This window comes from Prinia subflava, chromosome 10 (genome assembly GCF_021018805.1).
Source record: "Prinia subflava isolate CZ2003 ecotype Zambia chromosome 10, Cam_Psub_1.2, whole genome shotgun sequence".
Taxonomy (NCBI): Eukaryota; Metazoa; Chordata; class Aves; order Passeriformes; family Cisticolidae; genus Prinia; species Prinia subflava.
In genome coordinates this window covers 17855760-17878863 of record NC_086256.1, presented here as the reverse complement: position 1 = coordinate 17878863, position 23104 = coordinate 17855760, and the positions used below count along the sequence as shown (strand labels likewise).

The window sequence follows — 23104 nt, the reverse complement described above, 5'->3', positions numbered from 1 at the left end:
AGTGACTGCTGCAATTAGTTGTTTGTTTGGTGTGTTTCACAGAAAAAAAAGAAAAAAAACTGCTCCAGCTCAATATTTTGGTTAGGTGGGGTTTTTTTAATGCACATCAAAGTTAGCATCTCTGGGAGTTGAAGCAGAAGGCTGTTCCTTTTTTATAGACTTGCTATGTTCCTTGGATTTATTAATACCATTTCCTTTTTTTTTTTTTTTTTCAGTTGTATTAAAGTGATTCAAACTTTTGTTTTTCGTGGACAGATAAAAGATTGACCTTTCTTACACAATTGTCTGAGAGCTTCTTCCATATAAATGGTAAATAATGGTGCAAATTACAGGACAGTATTTGTCTACAAAAAGAATTACAATTGGCAAGGAACTGTTTTTAGTGCTCTAGATGCAATTCATTTATTATTGCTAATAGAGCTGCAGTTTTGATGGCTCTTTCTGCAGCAATGTTACATGATCTGAACTACACAGAATGAAATGATTTTCTGTTCTGTGTCTGCTGTGTCTGTTCCTGGATGACTAAAAATCATGGGGTTTAATGTCACCTTTGCACTTCTATTTTATATAGACTGTATGGATGTTTCTTTTTACTCATTTCTTTCTTTTCTTTTCTTTTCTTTTCTTTTCTTTTCTTTTCTTTTCTTTTCTTTTCTTTTCTTTTCTTTTCTTTTCTTTTCTTTTCTTTTCTTTTCTTTTCTTTTCTTTTCTTTTCTTTTCTTTTCTTTTCTTTTCTTTTCTTTTCTTTTCTTTTCTTTTCTTTTCTTTTCTTTTCTTTTCTTTTCTTTTCTTTTCTTTTCTTTTCTTTTCTTTTCTTTTCTTTTCTTTTTTCTTTTTTTCCCCTGTTCGTTTGTCCCAATGGTAATGGGAAATTCTGAAATATAATTTCATGTTGACATTCCAGTCAGTGCTGAAGAGAAAGACTATTTGATTTACAAGACATTAATTATTGGGGTTTTTTTTAGTAGTAATCAAATTCTCTGAAACTGGGATCCACAAATGACTTGGATCTATGTGGATCTTTTGCCCTTTACAGAACAATTTCTCCCTTCAACAAATTTTTCCCAGAGATGCTGGAAAGCTCTTATTTTGTCCTTAGGTTTCAGTTTAACTTAAGTCATCTCTAGAACTGATTTTAAATTCCTCTGGTTCAAAAATATCCTCAGTTTGAGTGGTTTATTTCTGTTACACTAAAGTAGGGAAGTCATTTAAACTAATCTCAGATAAATGGGTTCTAAAGTGGCTTTGTAGGTAAGGTTCTGAACTACTTCAGTTGCATCCATTTTAAAATAAGCCTTTAGTAAGCTTCATGCAAGATTGTGAATACAGGCTGTAAGTCTTTCCCTCACGATGGGAAGGAAGATGGAAGGGGGGAGAAGGCAATGAGCGATCTCTATAGAAAGTCATGGAAGAAATGCACTTGCTGGCACTCGACTGAAACATGTTTGCTTCTCAGATGAGATACATTGTGATAGACAGAAGGAGACAGCCTCATCTTCGTAGGTCATCTTTGGTCCCCAGCTAGGATTATAAGACTCATTCCCATTGTTTTCCTCCTAAACAAGGTCATACAAATAGTCAACTAATATTCTTTCTCCAATTCTTAATCCCAATTCAATATTCTTAATCCCAATCTCTTGCACGTGTCCTTGGTATCAAATGCCCAACTCTCTCCTTCAGCAGCCACAACCTCTGTTGCCTACAGCTTTGATTTTCACTTCTGCTCTCTCAGTACTGACATACAGAGTGAGTACAGAATTTGTAGATAACATCAAATAAAGTGAGCTACTGAATGATTCAGTATTTAAGATTCACTGCATACAAGTCCCTGAGTTAAGCAGGTAGAAGCTGGGACTGTACCGGGGGAATTCTGTATGTGTCCGCTAGCCTTATCTAAAGTGTCTGCTTTGGATACTCCTGGAGGTGGTTCTGGAGAGACACTCAGACTGACACACGACTGCACATTTTGTGATCTACTCCACATTTCCAAAGCCACGAGGATGCCTTATGACTGATGCAGAGGCAGGGAGCAAGCAGCCAGAGCTTTGGCAGTGCTCTGTGCTCAGCTGTGCCAAAGAGGCAGTGGGCTTCAAAGTGGCGTGTGTCACTGCTCTCAGCACCCTGTCACCCCACAGTGCTTGGGAAGGGTGGGGACTGCCAGATCATCCAGCACTAAACATGGTCCCATGCTGCAGAGTAGCACAGGCTGTACTGATCTATCCATGCAGCCCAGCTCCAGAGCCTGGGACAGCAGCACTTGCTTGGCCACTGGGCTTCCCTTCCTCGTGTCCCAACAAGAGTCCTGTGTCTTCTCTGCCATGGGAGCAGGGCATTCGTGGCCTGGGTTAATAAGGAGTCTTTGTGTGAGTTGATTTAATTGCAATGTAGCATATCTTTTAGAGGAATGATTTATGAATAATGAATGTTATTCCATTAAAAGCAAGATCAGGTTTTCCTCTTCAGATATTCCACCTGCAATCAGTTCTACATTATTTTTTCCAATTGCTTTTGTTTTTGAAACACCAGGATTTATTTTCCATTTGCAAAACATTGTACACAGGAATGCAAGTCAGGAGTCAGGTGATAAACCGTATTTTGCTGTATATGCCACAATCACCTCAAGTGGTATTAAGCAGGTGTATTAGGAAATGGTGGGGGGAGAGAGTTTCTATGTTCTATTCCTTCCTTTAGAAGATGGAGGGCAACATCTTAGTATTGTTATTCACAAAAGGGTTTAGATGTAAAGAATTTTGCAGCCAGTATGGAAAACAAAGTAGGTTATTGTAATCAGAAGTAGCTGGGCTTAAGATTTTATGCAGCAGTTTAACAGAGCATTCTTCCCCTTAATGGACTTCAGAAACACTTACAAAAAGACCCCATTTGTTTTTTAATTTCTCATTAATGATCCTGAAACATTTCAGTTATTCTTCAGCTGATTCCATGGCAGTATGATACCCGAATCTACCAACCCCTTTTCAGTATAAGCATGAAAAAAAAAAAAAATTTAAAAAAAACCAAAAACACCCCCCAAAGAACTCAGAATTTTAATATGAAGATAATCCTGCACTCATTGTATACCAGGAGCTCCAGAAATATCAGGAAGCTCCTTTCAGTGATACATGTCATTATTACAGTTTTCCAGTAAGGCTGAGGTATTTATTTCTAATTTAAGTAAGCTTTTTTTAAAACCCCAATTTATCAAAATTAGATATGTATCAAAAAATTTTGCATGTTTTGCAACATATGTATGATTACCATGTCACACTGATGATTTGTTAGATTTTTGCAGGGTTTTGAAAGAGACATACATTTTTTAAAGTCATCTTGCTGCAGGAAATTAAAATGGGAAACAATTATAGAAAATTCCAGTGGAAAGAGAAAATGCATTATGGAAAAAGCAATAAAAGCATAAAAATATTAAAGTAAAAATCACTTCACAGTAGCCTGTATGATTCAATTGTAGATCAATATTGTGTAGTTAATGCATTAGCAGTAGAGCATTAATTTGCAATTACAGCAGGTGATCTGATCCTCTGTGTTCTGTCCATTGACATAAATGACCTTTTGTTGAAAGAGATTCTGTAGTCATTATTTCCAGCAGATGTAACTAAAAAAAGAGGTAGAACAAAGGGGTGCTTTTTAAAGTATACTTGTTTCATGGTAGAACCTTTCAGCATTATATTCTGGTATGGAAAACTTTGTTCATCTGGAATATTGGTAATTTTCATGTAAAGAATCTGGATTCCTTTTCAAATAAATGTCTTTTCTCACAAAGTATTGAGGTCACACCTGTCCTCAGTTGCAGAGGTGGATGTCTGTAAGGTTTTCTACCCAGCAATGATTTAAAATCCACCCATGGAATTCTGCTTCTCAGTGGGACTGCCCGTGGCTTTGCCCTGAGCCCTTTTTCAGATCCACCCTCCTCCTCCCTCATGTCCCTCTCGTCCTGGCTGGGATGCAGGGCCCTGCAGTGCTGTTCCTGTGGGCGCTGTGCTCTTGTCCTCACCGTGCCCTGCCCATGTGCCCCTGCTGCCTCCTGGCCTTGCCCCGTGAGCTCCTCATCTCTCAGCAGACAAGAAGTGGGAGTGTGTCCCCACCACAGGCAGAGCTGCCATGAAGATGGATCTGCCCCTGCCCTTCTCTCCTGCCCAGCACCAGGTGTGGGTGGGACCTCAGGGATCATTCTGGAAATGGGAAAGCCCATGACAGGAAAGCAATAGTGATGACTTTTGCCTCTGTAAGATTAACTCTCCCTCCAACATGGAACACAGTGGTTTTTGTGACACTGCTTCAGGATTTTTAACATTTTCAACAAGCCTTCATGTTGGTACCTCTTTGGAAAAAAAGTCTCAAGGGATTCAGGGCAATTTGATTACTAGTTTTTCTTCAGCAGGCTTTTACTGAAGCATTTAGTTGAGAGATTTTTATAACAGCAGGATGGCCCTTTGTATGTGAATAAACAGGCTTTTCCATCACAAAAACGTGGGACTTGATCCATGAGAAAGTATTGTTATTGTATTTGTGCAAATGTGAAACCCTTTAAGGAGCTCTGTACTTTTTTTATGGCTACAGAACTGCAAAATAGAGATCTGGTTCTCCATGTACTTCATTACCCTTCTTTTTAGTCTGTGTCAGTGTCTGTTGAAGTCAATGAAGACTCTGATACCTTAGTTAAGTGAGGATAAGATCAGGCCAAAAAATTCTCATCCTGGAATTACTATTCATGCCATTTAATGCAGAGTGAAGAACTAAAAGACATTCAAATCATGGGAGTGCAGAGCAGGGGAGTGAGGGAGCTGGCCCTGTGTTTTGAAATTACAGGTTAAGTTTCTACTGATAACCATTGGGGAAAGAAGACTTTGTCTTGCAATGAATAGCCATGATTTTGAATGCAGACAGAGTCCTTTGTCTCAGCCCTGTATGAGGAGCATGAAGTCGGGTGGATTGCTGCAAATCCCAAAGAGCCACTGGGTGCCATCGGTGTGGCAGAGCAAGGCTGTGCTGCTGCCGCCTGGGCTCCCAAAGAGCCAGCCCTTCCCCTGCCCCCTTACCCCAGCACACGGGAGGAGCACAGGCTGCAGGCTTTGCTCTGTGCCAGGCAGAAAGTGCTCCAAGATAATCCCAAGAACAGGCGTACTTGGGCACCAGCTGCACACTGGGAGGTTTCTGACACAGGCAGTGGCTTTAGGGGTAGAAGGACAAAACCTTCCTGTACAAAGCTGTCCCTGACACAAAGTTAGGATGCTAGACCTAATTCTTCTCTCATGGTTTAAATTGATGAGGGAAGAATAGATTGCTGGATGTGCTGTCAGGCTACCAAAATGATATGAGACAAGATTCAAGGGATGGTACTTTAGACTCACCAAGATTTTTAAGAAAAAAAATGCCACTTAAGGCAAAACCACTTTTCAGATGTAAGCCTTTTGATTGAGATAAGTGTACTCTCCTGTAGAAAGTGCAGTTTTTAGACTCTATTTCCAAAGAAACTTGATAGGTATTTGTACATCCATTTGAGTATCTTCCATCACATTTGAGCTTTCGTGGCCATTTTCACTGAAATTTGCCAGAAGGGAGAAAGTGTTTCACTCTAACAAATTTTGAGAAACAGAAAAGGCAGAGGAGAGAGAGTAGCTGCATTCCTTCACTGTAAGCACACCACACTATGAGCTCACCTTTATCAGACCTCTGAGAACCCGCATGGGACAGCACTGTTAGGACTGTGTCAGCCACAGGAAAGACTTTAATTGGCAGGCACACCTTATTAGACGTCAGAGAACCCAACCAGGAGACACAGAGCTGCTGGAAGCCAGATATCATTAACTCCACTGCTCGCAGAGCCACGCACTGAGAAAAGTCTTCAATGGATACAGCGCTGAATGGAGTGGCCGTTCTCTGCAGAGATGAAATTTGCAGTACATGCAGAAACAAAAGAGGGAACAAAGTGCTATTTGAACATGTCGACATAAAATCCTAAGAAAAATGAACGTGAAAGAGAGAAAAGAGTTGGGACAGACATACCCAAGCATTCACTTCTGAAAACATTTCATTATTTTCTATTTTTTTTCCTAGCCCAGTGCTAATTACAGAAATTCAACCTGTTCTCAACTGTCTGTCTTTGCTAATAAAACAAAAAGTAATTAGAGGACTGCCACACTTGTTCCATTACAGATGACTGGGAGACAAATTGCTAATTGATAGTGAGAATCTTCTGTGAGAATTTCTTTTAAAGGAAATCAGAATTTTTCAAACAAAAACAATCTATAAAGTTTTTTTGTTATAGTTGCAAAAAACATCAAATTAGAAAAGGTTTTCATTATTGATTCTTACATATTATTTTGCCACTTTTAATGAAAAGTTGCAGTATTCAAATCAGCACATTGTAAAGTTACAGCCTAAATTCAGCATTAATAATGCCTTTTATTTTGTGCAGTTTTGCATTAGTTCTGCATTTTATTTGGAGCTGCTTAGGGGAATTATCTATTAGCTTTCCTTTATTTCTGCTCATTTCACCAGCTAGTAAATGAAGTCTGCATAGATAGGATTGTTATTTCATAAATTTGTAAGAATGAATTAAAGCTCATTCTGTAACAATTGCTATTTGTCATTCTCGTAATGAATTTTCATGCAAAATAGTTTCAGCCATCACTGTATGGTAATAATTATTTACTAACAATTAGGTCTCAATTTAGCATCAGTTCAAATGCTGTCCTATAGCTGCCACTCCTGGCCTCAGCAGGGGATTTGTTCTCCTGGGAACACTGGATCTGCTCCCCTTCCCTGCTCTGCCTGGGTGTCTGCCCTGCTCCCTTGGGTCTGGCCACACAGGGACTTTCAGAATTGAGACAATGGGAGGAATACTTGCTTTGGCAATGTGTTTTTCTCCATCTCTCCCAAGGATCCACAATATTGCTTGTCCTTTGAAAACCTAGTACTGCTGCACCTATTTTTAATGTGGATTCACACTACTGATGTGGACTCATGCTGCTGCTCTCTTGCATGAGCACGCACAGAGCTGTTCTCCATGTAGATAAAGCACATGGTGTGAATTGACACCAAATGAGTTTGTTTAAAGTTTAGAAAGTAAATGCATTGTGGAGATGACTCTTCACAAGAGGCTCAGTTAATAGTTGATGAAATTATAGGCAAGTTGTTTTACTCAGCTTACTTTCAGACATGAAGCTAGCTCTGTTGTAGACTGAGTTCCCTTGAGTACATGTGGAGGTGACTGGAAATTGAATCTGAAACTGTACCCAGCTCCTTCTTGGATATTGAAAATAAATAGAAGGCAAGATAAGGACAGTGGAAAATGCTGTTTCTTTATTCCTTTCTGCCATCTCAAAATAATTACTTAGGAAATTTCCTGTGGGGTTGTTGTGGGATTTTGTTTGTTTGTTTGTTTTATTTTATATGTGTTGTAACTGCAGGGGACTTGTTTTCCAAAAAGGGAGAACATAAACCATTCAGTATTGCAAAGCTCTACCATCAGAGTTCTTGAAAACACTGTCAGTCATACAAAAAAATACGTGTTTAAGAAATTTTCCTTTCTGTATCATAGCAGCTTTGTTGATCTTTTAGTCAGAGGCTGCAGCTGGCAGTGAAAAGAAGAAAAGGAAGACAAGCAGTGGAAGAGGTTGTGTTCAGGGAGGGCATGGTCCTGGAGCCTGCACTGGCACAGGAATGCACTGGGCAGCTCAGCTGGGGCTTGGTGCTGGGCTGGCTGCAGTTTGGTCACTGATCTTTTGCTTTTCCCAGTGGCAGAAAAGTGGGTTTTCTGCACAGGAAGGAGGGAGCAATAACTTTTTTCCTGTTACAGCACAAGCCCTCTGACACGGCTTGATCTGACTGATGAGGGGTTCTTTTATCCATGCAATTAGAACAAAAAATACAGAGAAAGCATTATTTTTCTAAGCTGGCATTTTGGAAGCTGGCAGTACATTTAAGAAAGGGTTTAACTTCCTTCAATATCATGAGTTATATTGCTGCTTTTCTTGCTGATATTTGTTATTTGGACGGAGATAGGTAAAACAATCCCTAAGGAAATGTGGAAGTGGGTTTTTATCTCCAACACGAAGGATTCGCAGGGTCAGAACTATTTTGTTCACATGAATCTCACTCTTCAATGGACACAGCAGCTGCTGCACAAATTCGTACAGGCAAGCTGATAAAGGATGAAAGTAATTTTAGCTGAAATATAATGTGAGAGTACTAGAGGGAAAGACTCACAAGGATGAGGGGTTAATCATTGCAGGACTGAATTGAGGTTCCAAGATAGAAAAATTGCTTTTCTGTTTGATTTTGAGAGGCCTGCAGCTTTCAAAATTCTAGTCACAGGAGGATGTCCCACAGTAGATGGTTCTCATTAGAATTTGTTGAAAATTTCTTTGAGGGAACTGGTTTTCATTGACAAATTTCTTTTAATCAAAATAGATCTCAAGTCCCTGCTGTGTCTGATTCAGAGTGTCCTGGGATGAACACTGAAGATCTGCTCTGGATCTGTTAGGCATTAATGAGACTGACTATTGCCAGTGATGAGGAAATAGTTATTCTGTCACAGGGAAGTTTAAGCATGGAAAGTTTTCCAGTTTACACTGATAATCAAAATTCTAAAAACGTGTGGAATTAACACATTTAAAGAAAAATATATTATTTGGTTGAATCAAATCTGTTTCAATCTTTTTGCAACATATTTGGTTTTGACCTTTTCATTTCAATTAACTTGGATTGCAAAACAGACATTTTCAAGTTAAATGGAGCCATTGCATTCGGTGTTGTCAAACAGCACATATTGGTAATTCTGAAACTTTTCCACATGATTTTCAGAACACCATTCTTTGCTGAAAAGCACGCTTTCCTAGAACTACACTCATCTCTGACAAATACACCTTTCCAAAAAAGGGATAACAGACCCACTCGATTCTAGAGATGATGGTGTTCCCGTTGGCTTGCTCTTAGAAAACAAAAACCTAAAAATACTGATAACTGCTGAGTAATGTACTTGATGACTTTTATCATCAAACCACCAGGTCTGAGTGACTTAATTGGTACCTGCTATTGAAATTTCTTTGGAGCTGAAGGGTATGGCTTGTGGAAATGGGTCAAATAAATGTACATCTACATTACACGACTGGTGATGTGTCCCAGCAGCTGCAGAACCACTGGGGGAGCTGAAGGATTTCATTTTCCCTCTACTTATAAGAGAGAGGTGAGACCTTTGGGTGTTTATAAATGAAATATGGTGTGATATTCAGCATGCATTTAAAGATAGTTGTAGAACCTCTGTATGCGATTGGACTGTTTACACAAGGGAGTTAGTTCATCTGCTTTCAAAGCTATCATTCATTTTGTAGATCTGCAGTACGATGATACAATTTGCTATACACAGCTGATTATGAAGCTGTTTCCCAGCCTCCTCGATGCTCAAGGCATGTGGAATCATATTTGTTTTCATAGGAAAGATGATCACGATCAGCACTTTTATCCATGTGTGTGCCCACCTACTGCATAAAGGTCCACTTTGTAGTTCCGAGAACTGACAGAATGCTTTAGTGAGATAAGAAAATATAACCATTCCTCTAGGGGTGGTTGACAGGGAAAAAACCCACAGTTACCTCAGGGAGCCTTCTGAAAATTCTGATTTATTCTGCATCTCCCCTCTCAAAGACATGGGATACAAAATTGCATCGTTCAGGGTCCCTTGATAAGTACCAGTTTCCCACTCCTAAACACCCAGTTTAGCTATTTAGATCAAAGATACATTAATTGGCAGTGGAGAACTTAAGGGGAGGAAAAATAGATTTGAGTAGGCTAGGAATTAATGCATTGGATAACATTCCTAAAGGATCCCTTATAGTGCTCTTATCTCCTGCTGTGCCCTCGTCTGATAAGTGGCTAATGGATTCTCAACTTTTTTCTCCTCCTTCATCATTGGCCACTCACAGCTGCCCAGGGTTGCTGGAGTGCAGTACATGAACAAGACCTGTGCTGCAGCCCCCAAACCAGGTACTTTGAGGTCTCTCTGCCAGGAAGAGTAGCCATCCCCTTGGTGCTGGGGAGGCTTCCCTGTAAGCCTGTGTCAGGAGGCTGCTGTGGGGCTCTTTCTGCTGCCCAGTGCTGCATCCGTATTCCCGTGCCTGCAGTCCCTGCCTCGATGCTCCCGAAGTGCCAGCTCAGCTCTGCTTGACACTGTGTCAGCATTATGCTGTCCTGTTGTGGAGGGGATCCAAGCAGGTGCAGGAAATACAGTGTTTATCCCATAAGCTTGTCTTGCATGGGCTGGAGACCTTCTCCTTTTAAGTAATTTTCTTCAAATACTTTAAGTATTTATTATCAATTAAGAAATAATTTCACTATTTACTGACATTAGCCTGTACTTTTGATTAGAATGACAGTTTATCTCAAGATTGCCTGATGAAATTTCTTGAGGTATAACAAAATACTTACTGAGACCCACATAGCATAGGACTATCCAGTCCTTTTTTTTTTTTTTTTTTTTTTTCCCAATACAGATGTCTTAAGCCTTATGTGAATGGTTGCCTGCTTTACAGAGCCTGGAGTTATTAGCATCTTTGAATTGTTCTTCTCTGTGTTATCCCTCAAACTGTCACTAGTGAGCTCTCTGCTCATTAGGACTTTAAGTCTAGGACTCAGTAAAAAAGATTAGGTGGGCTTTTTTCCCCATAATTCAGACCATTCATAGATGTAATATCTGAGTCCTTCAAACTGCTTTCTGAAAGCTGTACTAGACTGAAACAAATAGTAGTTCATTAGCTCATGTATATTAGTTCAATCGTAATGTTTTAAAAAGGCTATCAGCTATCATCCAATTCAGTTTTGTGTCGATCCAGTATCTGAAGACTTGTTAAGTAACATCCCATCTGCTAACCTGTATCTCTAGAGTCATTTAAGCAGCTAATGTGAGTGAATCAAATCATTCCATCTGTACTGTATCAATATTTTGGAAGCTTTTTCTTTTCACAGATTTGTTCTTTAAAACAAAGAGTCTCAAGGTTTTTTTCCCAAGATTGTACCACATAAACCACTTCCTCTAATGTTCTTAATCCTACAAACCTCCAGTAGAAGTAATAATTAGATAGAAAGGATAATTTAAACTATGCATTTAGCATTCTAGTAAATTGGTGTTCAGTGAGACATGAGGAGGAGGAACCATCATTAGAGAGGCAGCCTTTCCATAGACATTGGTGTCCTGGAGGTTGTACATACACAAACACCTCTCAGAGGAGATTTTATTTGTCTGCATGCTCTCACATCGCCACATTATTATGAGCACTGTGTCAGACAACCTGTGCAGTGTCTGCTGCTTTTTGCTTTGGAGATCTGGGCACATCTAAATTATTGTACAGGAACTAGAAAACATACATTTTCATTTCCATAGGCAACAGCTATGCAGCATATAGATTGTATGGACCAGAAAGATCTCCCTTTAGTCAAGTCAGTTTTTACTAGTTGCCTTTGAGATCAAATCTTAAATTGTGTGAGTGCTCTTGCCCTCTAAAATAAAATTAGCCTTCTTAATGTTGGCAATTCGTATAGACACACAGGTGGGCACAAACAGAATCCTTCCTGAACCATCTTGCATTCATTCACAGCTTCAGGTTTTTTCACAAGAATCACAATCAATAGAACCTAATCAAGAAAGCAGTAGCTTCAACTATACATTAAATAACAGCTCAAGCATTCATAAATGTTTCTCCAACAAGAAGGGGGATTTATATCTTCAATACTTATCAGGAATAATTTGTAATAGAAGAAGAAATCTTCTACAGAAAGCTGATTATGCTAAAATTGAAAATATATTACCATATAAAATGTAAACCTTTTGTTTACCATTTGAACGTACCAGTAGAAATATTTCAACGTACGTAAAAATATTTCAAAGAGAGTCAACCAAATTCATGGCAAAGCACAATTGTTAATGCATTGTAAACCCTCTCACAGGTATCTCAGAGAAATAATAGTTGTTTCTCCCTTTGCTGTGGTCAGAATATTAGAAATTGTGAAGTCAAAGGCCAATTTGTTAATCGAATGACATTTTTAGAGCTATTTTATTTACAAATCCTTTGCAGTTTAGAACCAAAGCTGAAATAAGTCTTCAGCTTCTGGGGAAGCAAGACGGCATTCTGCTAAATGCTAGAATTTTATCATTTGAAGGGGAAAAAAGGCAAAAAGAAAGCAGCCAGTGAGACCTACGAATAGAAAAGCATTTGAGATCTCAGAAGGAGTTTAAATCAATGCACTGCCACAGTTACAGCACAGATGAAAGAGCCTGCTGTCTCAATTGCCAGGAAACTACTTAGGAACTCTCACTTTGATTTTTTTTTTTTTTTGGTAGTCCGTTACATTACCACTAAATGCAATATACGGAGACATCACTGCTTTGATGTTGTACAGCTACAACAAATGGAAACTAATATGGTAGAACAGTCAAGCTATGTGATTTGCATTTGTATATACAAATATATACCCATCAATCTTCGTGCTTCTAGACCGTGTATCACTGCCGCCCATCTGCCTCCTCACTGTTACTTCTGTTTTCATAAAAGTGACAATTATTTTACACCCATATCCTGAAGAGAGATACATATATTTCAGAGGGGTGTAAAAATTAAAATTTTCTCCAAGCTATTGTCTCCCAGAACAAATTCCTCACTTGCAAAGCCGTCTAAGAGTGCTTTGAAACAATTTCAAATTGGAGCACAACAGCTGCCAGACATTACAGGGGTTTTGTTCACACAGATCTTGTCACACTGAGAATACTTACTCTCTTCTTGCAAAACAACACATTATCGGACAGGCTAGATTCTGTGACCTGCTCCAGTCTTTTGAGGTGATCTAGCAGTATGTGAGATTATACACAATACCTCTTATTGGGTGAAAGTGGTGTAGGGAAAAACTGACACAAGCATGTTTAGATCTTCCTCTCCTCTTTGGCCTCTGCTGAAATCCCAGCTATTGATGGAATAGAAATAATGCAGGTAGGGACTAGGGTTCATTTCTGTCACCACCTTCCCCATCATCACCTGTCCAGCTGGGATTTTGCCATACAATAATGAGTTTATGTAAAAACTGAAGGTCACACGGTAAGAGAGACTGCACAGCCTCAAGAGGACTTCACTGTGTCCTCTTCTAGTGTTACAGGAAAAGATTTCACCTCTACAAGATATCCCAAAGGGAAAATGCACTGAACAGGGTCTGCTTTACTGGGTGATCTGGCTGGAAATGCCTCAGGCATTCTGTCCGAATTCTGCATGGATGGCACAGGTCTTCCATACAGTCTGTCAGGATATGCCAAATTTTGGACAGGAACCACTTCCATTTTTGTAGAGAGTGAAACAGGAATAAAATTTAATGTCTGGGTATTCTTCCCATTGTTTTGAGAAACACAGGCTATGGACAAAACTGAAAGGTTTTACACAAAGCTTTCAAAAAACAGTGCAGGGGATTTGCCTCAGTAAACAGTTCAGAAATTGGCATCTCTTTATTGTATAATGATTCTGCTAACAGCAAAGGTGTTTATAATGCTTTGTGACTGATATGGAAGTTCTTGTCAGCAGTAGTAAACTTTTTTGTCAAAATATATGAATTAAAAGTTTCAGATTCATGTGAATGTTTACTAAAAGCCTTGTAACCTGTAAAAATTACTTTACACGATAATAATCTCCTTACAATTTACTCCAGTTCCTTGGGTAAGACTTGTAATGTCTCTAGATCCTGTGACAAAGTTGAACTCAGTTTTTATGTTTATTTAGTAATAGAGCAGACTGGTCATTTCTTATGAAAGACATCAGCAGGGACTTTTGCAGGCCTCTACCATCATTCATTTTGCAGAACAGTTTTACCTAGAGCCTTAACCTGTGATTCATTTCATATCCCCATTCCCCAATGAGATAATTTGGTGTATGTTTACCAGTAGCAAAGCAGGTATTGTGTCTTTTATTATCTCAGACATATCTGTACAGGTTAGAATTGTAACTTACAGTTGCAACCTATGCCGAGAAGTTTTGGATTTCAGAATACTAAGAGCGCAATATCATTGATCACACATTGCATGTTGGCCTAGGTGTCTCCTTTGGGATATAAGAGGCAATCATTGGAGTCTGGATCTGGGAGAAAAGGTAGAAGATCCAAAACTAATTTGTAGCAACTCTACTATTAGTACAGAACCAGGCAATGCAGTAAAAGCAAGATTGTGCAAATTTACCTCCCTGCATACTTGTGCAAAATTAATAATACCCACTACTTGCCTAAACAGGAAAAATGCAGCACCTTTTTCTTCTGCTCCAAGTTCTAGTCCAAAGCTAGAGACCAACACAAGCAAGACAGCAGGACAGCACTTGTCAGCAGTACAGCTGGCAGCTTTGTTGTGACCTGGGCTTCACTCTGTCCCGTAGGATCCTGCACAGGGCCAGCCTCTCAGCTTCCACAGATGATACCTTCTACCTAAGTGTTTCAGGTGAAAGGCTGGGTCAGTGAACAGCTGAACGTTACTCACTAAACAAATCCACCTGGATTATTTAGGATTAAGGGATATTAAGCAGGTGCCATCCCTGCTGTGCAAAGTCCCAGCACTGCTGCTTGCCAGAGCCTGGGCTGACAAACCCCACAGCTCCAGGCGCGCTCTGTCTCGTGTGCTCGTCTGTGAGCGGCTGTGGCTGGTCATGGGGTACAGACCACTGCTCTGGCACAGCATAGCAGGGTGTTCTCACTTGGGAGCTCTCAGTGCTGTCCAGGGCTTTGCTTCAGGGTCTAAAGGGAAGCACATTCTGCTGTGTTTGGTGCTGAGGAGAGGGGCTGGGCGGGCAGGGCTGGTTGCAGTTCTGCTGCTGCTCCATCGGTGTGCGAGGCATGGACAGCAGCCCTTACACAGCACTTCTCGCCTTCCCCTCCTCCTGAGGTGGCTTAATAAGACATTAAATGAGAGCTGGTAGCAACCGTTGTGGATACAGCAATATCTGGACTGCAGCAGAGGGGGCTCAGGCTCAGCACTGAGCTTTGCAAGGGAGCCAAGTGCATGTACCCAGTGCAAGCAGCTGGAGCAAAGCGGGGGCATTAATGAGGTGTGGAGATGGGCTGGTTCAGTTCTTCCGTGATTTTTCTGGATGGCTGAGTTTAAGTCTCACCTGGTCTATTGCCCTGCCACTTCTTTTGTGCTGAAAAGAGGACACAGTGTCATTTAAACTGGTGATTCAGAGGCAGCCAGGTATGATGCTGAAAACCTCTCTCTGTGGTGTAGAAATTGTCATGGCTGATGGGTCATGGCGACCTTTTATCCTGACTTTGTTCACCACCTTTTAAAATGCAGCAAAGGCTTCTACACTGATTGATGGAAGATACTGTAAGCCTAAAATACAAATCTCACCATCTGATTTGTGTAACATAAGCTCAGAATTTTGGAATTTGCCAAAAACATGGCAAAACTATTTCAGCTGGGTTTGTATGTGTTAATTTTGAAGCTCTCTTGTTCTAGGAAGGGCCCATAAACATAAGCACTTGCTTTTATCCAAATGAAATCAGTGACAGGCATGTCTTTGGCTAACTATCCACAACACTGGGCACCACAGTCATAAGGTTTCTACAGAAGAGGAGGATTGTTTGAGACCACTTCTAAGCCTTCTAAGCCTTTCCATGTCATGTAACAATTTTCTTTGATGCAGAGATTTACATTTTTCTTAAACATTACATTTTGCCTTCAGTTCTGGAACTTCCCTGGCTTTCTAGGGATGAAAAATAGTGCACTGCATATAGAACCACAGGGATCAAAGAGTTAGCTCTTAGTGTGTTATTATCCTCCACACATTTTTATATTATTGCAGTTCATAACACTGCACCACAAGCTGGAAAACAGTAAAAGCCTCTTTATTTATAAGGTTATTACAGGTATCCTCGGGTGTATCTTATGTGTATACATCCTGTCAAAATATTTCAGGATTTTGACAAAAGTGTCTGAACTTATTTCAAGTGACATGACATGGCTTTTAACTGCATTTTTTTTTCAGTTTTAGTATTTTTAAGAGTAGATAATAAAAGTGTTATCTATATACTAAAAAAACCCAGAGAATTCCTTGCTGTACCAAAAGGTTTCAATAAGCATCACTGGTGTTTTGCAGTTAAATAACCTGTATGGGAAGTAATTATGATGCTCTCTATAATTGCCATAAAAAAAAATAGCGTCTTGAAGCCTGTGGAAGGTATAACAGACCTAATTAATGCCCACACTGTTTCTCCATAGAAACAGACTTTTTGTAATGTAAATGCACTGCATAGAAAATGTTATTGTGCTTATTTCATAGTTTGCCCTTAGTTTTTTTCTTGCTCAGTGGTAGTATATGGTATTTCCCAATGTGATGTGTACCTGTCTTCAGGACTGCAAGTTGTATTGCCATTTCTGAAATGGGGAAAATGATAGTCCATTTCCTGTGTTTTTAAATGTTGATGTCAATTATCATCTAAAGTGTGTTTCCACATCCAACAAGTGTGGATGTGTTTGTGCCTGTCTATATGCACCAATTCATGTTCTAAAGTAGGTGGCTATTTCATTGTTGTGTTCACTATGTGTGCATGGAGTCAAGGTATTATCAGAAGCATTCCTTTCAGCTTCTACAATAAAAGCTGAATCAGAGGCTGAAAACACTGACACATCTGGAATTTCAGAGCATTTCCAGAGACTGATAATTAACAGCACTCAATCAACACTGCACCTTGTCACTGATGGCTGATTAGAGTTTAGCTAATGAGAAGGCATTCAGACAACAGTCAGGGATTTTTTTATTCAGTTGTCAGTTTGGTTGGGGATCTCTGTGGGTTTAAGTCTGAGCTGATATCCTCAGCATGCTCTAGAAGAACCCATGTAAATGGTCAGACTGTTCTCTGCTCTCAGTAGTTTTGTGTTTACATGTTAAGCTCTGCAGGTCAGGGATCACTGCTTTATATGTTTATAAAGCCATTTTGCTATTTTTGCTTCTGAAGTATCTCAAATAAAGTGGCCTGGCCTTCCAGTTGCACTGAGTAGCAGAAGGGCTTGCTCTGTTTTGTGCCTGGCAATGCTCACCTCAAACTAACAGGTCAGTTTAATGAGTGCTGTTTGCTGAGACACTTCCACTGGATCCAGATTCATCTCAGGACTATCCAGTGGAATGGCAAGAAACAATGGGCACAAACTGAAACGTGGGAAATTCCATTTAATATAAGAAAAAAGCTGCAAGTGATACTGAACACTGAACCAGGTTCCCCAGAGAGTCTCTATATTTGGAGATATTCAAATCCTGACTGGATACAGTGTTGGGTAGTTGACCCTTCTCTGAGCTGGAGGTTGACCAACAAGATTTCAAGAGATGCTTTCCAGTCTCAGCAAGTCTATGGTTTTGTGATTTGCTAGGCTGGGACCTAACTGGTTGTGCCTGTGCTTCCTGAGCAGAGCAGGCTGGGGATACCTCTGAGTGTCTGCAGGCAAAGCTCTGAGCACAGGGGGTGGTTTGCCAGTGTGCTGGCATGCTCAGAGCAGCTCTCCAGCAGGCACATCTGGGGCTGGGCTTGCAGGTTTATCTCTGAACAGCCCTCAGGTCTTGTCCAAGGGAAATCTGGGCATAACTGATGTTATAGAGCCCTTTCTTTTCTGAACTGCAGTGGTGATACCATGACATAGGATTAAACAGACCATAATCCTTAATTTTTGTAGTTCTTTCCCAGTGGGATTGCAGGAAGGGTCACCTGATAATCAGTAAATCCAAAGAGTTTGCTAGTTCTATATGCTTCTCTGCCAGATGGTGCTGACAACTGACTTGCATTTCGTAGGTGTGCAGTGCGATCCAAAATCAAGATTTCACTGTTATTGATGACTACTGCACTGGACTGCGAGCTCTTCTTTACCTGAAAAGCATTGAGGAGCTTGAAGACTGGAATGGACAGAGCCCTGCAACCATGTGCCATCAGAAAGGAAAACCAGTACCTAGAATTGCTGATCTGATGGGAAAGGTATGTCGTTTTATTGCCATTCCTGTATATTAACACCATGTCTTGGTTTTGAATGTAATTCCACAATCATTGTATGCAGTTTCTGCTACTTACCTTGATTAATCACTGGTGCTGTCACAATTAGTCACCAAGTCATTTTCCTTCTGAATATTAACAAATATGTAGGCAGCTTAAGAAGAAAAACTTGAAATGATTTGATATGGGCTAACATTTTTACTATAAATATGATCTCTTCACATGATTCATAACATCATGTCTTTAAAAAAATATAGGATGTAAAATTACAAGTGCATTAGAACAAGTTCTGGAACTGCATGTTTTGATGAAACTCAACTCACTTCAGATTGATCTTAATATTGTGCCAGAAGTTCCTGGGTGTTTCAGCCAGGGTGCAACATTCAGGAGACATGCAAAAACCCTCTTGCAATGGCTCTCACCAGCTGAGACAGGCAGTCACAGACCAGCTGTTAGCTGGAACATGACATCGGGTAGGAGTGGTCCTTCAGTCACCATACCTGAGCATCTCGTGGTCCTTCATGTGGGCTGCTGCCCAAACCCTCTCCAAGACAGAGAGGTTCTAGGTGAGGATCGGTGACACCAGACAATTTATTAAATTCTGCACGATCATTTAAACCTAGAAAGTCTGTGATGAAATAGGAAGGTAAATGATGGTCAGCGTGAAATCCTAACCTCTGGACTGGCTTTCCTCTGTGCTCTAGTGGTTCTCTGCTACAAAAGCGTTTTTGGACGGTTTTGACAGATGCAGTGGGTTACAGCTGCCCCAGCCCTGCTCACCCCTCCACCAGGGCACCTGCTGATGCACGCTGAGAAGCAGGGAGGTGTAACTGGCTTCCTGCTGATGCCCGGCTGCCTCCTGCTCCAAGCAAAATACCTGCACAGCAGGGAGGCCAAGCTTTTGTTTCTGGTTACTAGAGGGGATCACTTTGAAGACTGATTTCAGTTATACATCATGCCTATTGATTATCCTTCCAAAAATCTGATGTACGACTGTTGAAAATGTTGTAAAAAGTAAAGAATTACAAAAGAATAGGATTTGGAGTGTCAAACGCCTCCAAATCTCTGCTTATCATTGCTGATGACTGGAATTGGATTTAGCAGGAGATTAGAGACTCCTATATCGTTGTTGTTCTCTGTGGAGCTCTGAAAATTATAACATTACCTTCAAGGAGGAAAGACAATCCTATTCCTAAAGCTCTGGATAATACACTGCTTAAAAATAAACCAAGATATAAGCAGTTTCATTTTCATCTACTTATGTTAAGCAGTTAAACCAGGCTCAAAGGGTTATAGCTAAACTTCTTTCCTTTAACACCTGTGGAAACCTACATAGCATTTCCAACTCATGTTACAGATTTGTTGTAATTCTGCTTTAAAGCTGCACTCAGTGTTCTGTCTTTGTATTAGCTTTGTATTTTACTGTACAGACAACCTTTGTCAAAGATGTTTCTCGTGTCCTTTTGAATGAGGAAAACAATTTTTAATTTTTAGCCTTTTTTGCTTGTCACTACATCATTAATTAACTTTTAAAAGGTTGCGTGAAAATATGCTTTAAGGAAGCATTTAATAATTCAAAGGAATCTTAACTTGAAACAGGTCACATGAAAAAGAATAAAAACAAAGCCCTCTGTAATCTTGTGTGGCTGGCTCTGTTGGACATTTAAAAGATATACAGAATATAATTGATTGTGTATTCATATTAACACTGAATTATATCATTGTAACATTGCTAGTAAATAATAGCATTTAAAGTTAAGCAGCCTGCATCGTTGATAAGCTATTGATACATTTTAGGCATAAGCTCAGGATGGCTGTTTGTCCAGGAATGAACATTCAAGGGAAAAGGAAGAAAAATAATATAATTCTGGTAACTGGAAATACCGTGATGAATGATCCTACTAGGGGCAATCAAATACAAAGACTTGATATCATTAATATTTATAATATCCTAATTAGCAAGAATGTGCCTAAGCAGTGTTATTAGTGTAACTAATTATGTTATCATAAACTAAGTTTGCAGTATTATAGGAATCAGTATTCTTACTTTCATAAATTATTATCAATATTGGATTTCATGTACTTGTGCCTAGTAAATTTAGTTAAGTACTGTAGTTTCATCTCAATTCAAACACAAATATCTAACTTGCTTGGCAGCAAGTCAAAACACACATTTGTGAGTGTCTTTCTAAAATGAATTCACTAAAAAGTATGTCCTTACTCTCTGTTTGGAATGGAGAAAATAACCTACTGATACATTCCCATCGATAAAATAATGTGTGGGAATGTGTGTGTTATACATGAAGTAAAATGTGACAGTCAAAATCCTGCCTTACAAAAACATAAGAAGCTGTCCCAATTTGTGTTGGTATATATATACCACGAGATGAAATGCAGTTTCTTCAGTAAGACCTCTGAGAAGCTGAACAGCAAATATGGATGAACATTTGCATTAAAAAAAAAAAAAAAAAAAAAAAAAAAAAAAAAAAAAAAAGTGAATTTGCTGATTTTGATGTATTGCGGGTTTGGTGCAGTAGATTTTAAAGTATACGGGAATCAGCCTCCTTTTTGTTATAAGATTACTATTATTTTCAAATAGAATCACAGGGATAGAAAGTTCAGACATTTGACATTTTAGTAATAAGGAATTGAGGGGGAATTATTTTCACCAGCATCAAGAACCATTTGCTTTCTGATTGTATACAAATTCATTGAGCCTCTACCAGTTCTAAATATATTACAGATTTAGGAGCCGTTCTGTTCCTGGATAAGTATGTTCATAATGGTATCTGTTTTGATTAACAGTGCAATATTGAATGCTAATGTCTGTATTTTTATGTAATAGTGGACTATTTTTTTATAATTCATTTTCTATCCTGGTTTCAGCATCAAACAGATGCTGACTGCAGTGTTGCTACAGGAGAGTGACACAGTGGAGTTTTGTCATGAAATATTGCAATATTTGGTGACCAGAGAAAACTAAAAGATAAATACCTTCTTCTAAATGGTATATCTAACCTCAAACTGAAGCCATGCAGTCACCAGATAAGTGACAAACTGAACAGTTATCACTGTCAGGTGTTACATTTGTCACACTAATTTCCTTCCTAAACAGAGAGAATACTGAAAGTACTGTGCTAAATAGCGTAATATAACAAGCAATTAAATAGCAAATATAAAATGCTTTGGCTGAAAGAGAGATTCATGTTGATTAGTATCTGTTCATCCTTCTGCATTAATGAAACTAATACTTCTGATAATTTATAGCCCTTGAAATATCAGAAGCATCACAGCACTGGAAAATATTTTGAAAACTTGAGTGCTCTTTTTCTGTATTTCACTGATGCAGAATCTATTTATTTTTGTATGTAGACCCTAAATTTATCATCTTTGAGCCAGTGGTATTTCTTTTCTGATAGTCTTTTCAGTAGTCTTCTCCCTTTTGCTAACACAGCAGTTGCTGCTGGAGCCATTGTCCAGGATGTGACCTGTGGTACTACACTGCCTGTAATAGGAGTGAGATTTCTGGCAGCCTCCTTGGTTTCCAGTCACTGGATGATAGTTTTCCGTAGTTCCACCAATTTTACTCATTCTTTCTTGTGGTTGTAACCATATCCATAACAGCTCCAAAGAGAGTCCTAGCACAGATGCTGTGTCAGGCTACAAAGGTGGCCAAAGCCAGAGCTCTGGGCTTTCCTCCCCATTGCTTTTCAGATGGTTTATTGAGTTGGGGTTTGGGGTTGTTTTTTTCTTGGGAGGACCTGACACTTGAAACCTTGGCACAGATGACTGTCATTAATATCAACTCTGAGTCACCTCTGCATGGAATAAAAGTTGTCAGTCTCAGGTTCAATCTCGGTGTGCAAATCTTGATGCTGAGATGAGAGAATGGCAAAGTAAAGATAACACCACAGTGCTTCTCACTGACTCCTTCAAGGAAGAACTTGTGTAAAAGCACCCTTACCTCAGAATGAATTTAGGACTGAGATCAAGTGCGTGACGCAGTCAGGAAGACAGTTAAGATGTAGTGCACATTCTTACAACCCAAAGCTATTAGGGTAACTGTATAAACCAGAGGAAGGGCACAGTTGGTCTCCTTACAATACAAAATTAATAGAATTATGTTTTAAAATAATGTTCACGAGTTTCTCAGGAACATACATACCCAGGAGCGATAAAGATGACTCTGTTCTCATTAGGTATCTGAATAGGGTCTAGTATTCCCCAGAGGTGCAGTTTGATACCCTGTGTGTCTCACTGTCTCACCTTGTCTGTTTGTTACAGGACTCCTTTATTAGTTGCTCACTGCTCTTAATCCAGAGAGCTGAAGTGATTATGTCCCAGAAATGCACTGGTGTCAGCCAGCGATCACAGAAGTGGTACAGTGTGTCTCTGGAAAACTTCCATTAATGTCAGCTATAAAAATCATACCTAATGACTGCTAGGCATGCCAGAGAGCTAAACAAAAATCTGGCCATGTATTCAGTTGGTAGGTGTGGGTTTATAGGAAGAGAAGAATATATATGGATGTTTCATACTTTGCTTTCAGCACCTGGAGTTACGATCAAGTGACATTTGTTTAATCATGTCCAAATGATAAAAAATTAAAAATAACAAAAACTAGTAATTTAAACATCTTGATTCCAGAAATATACAAAATCCCAAACAAGCTGTGGGTAGTTCTCAACTGTTAAGGTTGTGCTGTACTAAAAATGTTAAAATTGTATCTGGTAAAAACACATTTATAGACAGTGGCTTTGTTCATCAGACAGATGAGAGAGAATGATGCTGTACAGGCAGAGTGTATGACTTCAATGAAAGGTCATCACATTAAATTTAGCAACCTTCTGATTTTCTTCTTTAATGGACTTCCCATTGGAACAGACTTCCCATTTATACTAAAATACTCATTTCCTACAAGTTATCTGTGGGTACTAAAATCTGAGTTTTCTGAACAGTATAAACCTGCTAAATTCTAACTGTACTGCAGTTAAATCTAAATAGTCTTTTGTATGGCAGAGAAAAAATCCTTGCTATACCAAGAAGACTTCATAGAAAATATAAATTAACTCTTCTGTTAAATAAATCAGTTAAATGGGAA

At 39.3% G+C, this 23104-nt stretch overlaps 1 protein-coding gene across 1 annotated transcript in view; it reads left to right on the top strand.

Moving 5' to 3' along the window:
* Positions 1-23104, top strand: part of DPYD (dihydropyrimidine dehydrogenase) — a 334900-nt gene that overhangs the window by 271065 nt on the left and 40731 nt on the right. Inside the window, exon 20 of the mRNA XM_063407573.1 lies at positions 17809-17988. Within this exon, the coding sequence (XP_063263643.1) occupies positions 17809-17988 (180 nt within the window). The remainder of the gene's footprint in view (positions 1-17808; positions 17989-23104) is intronic.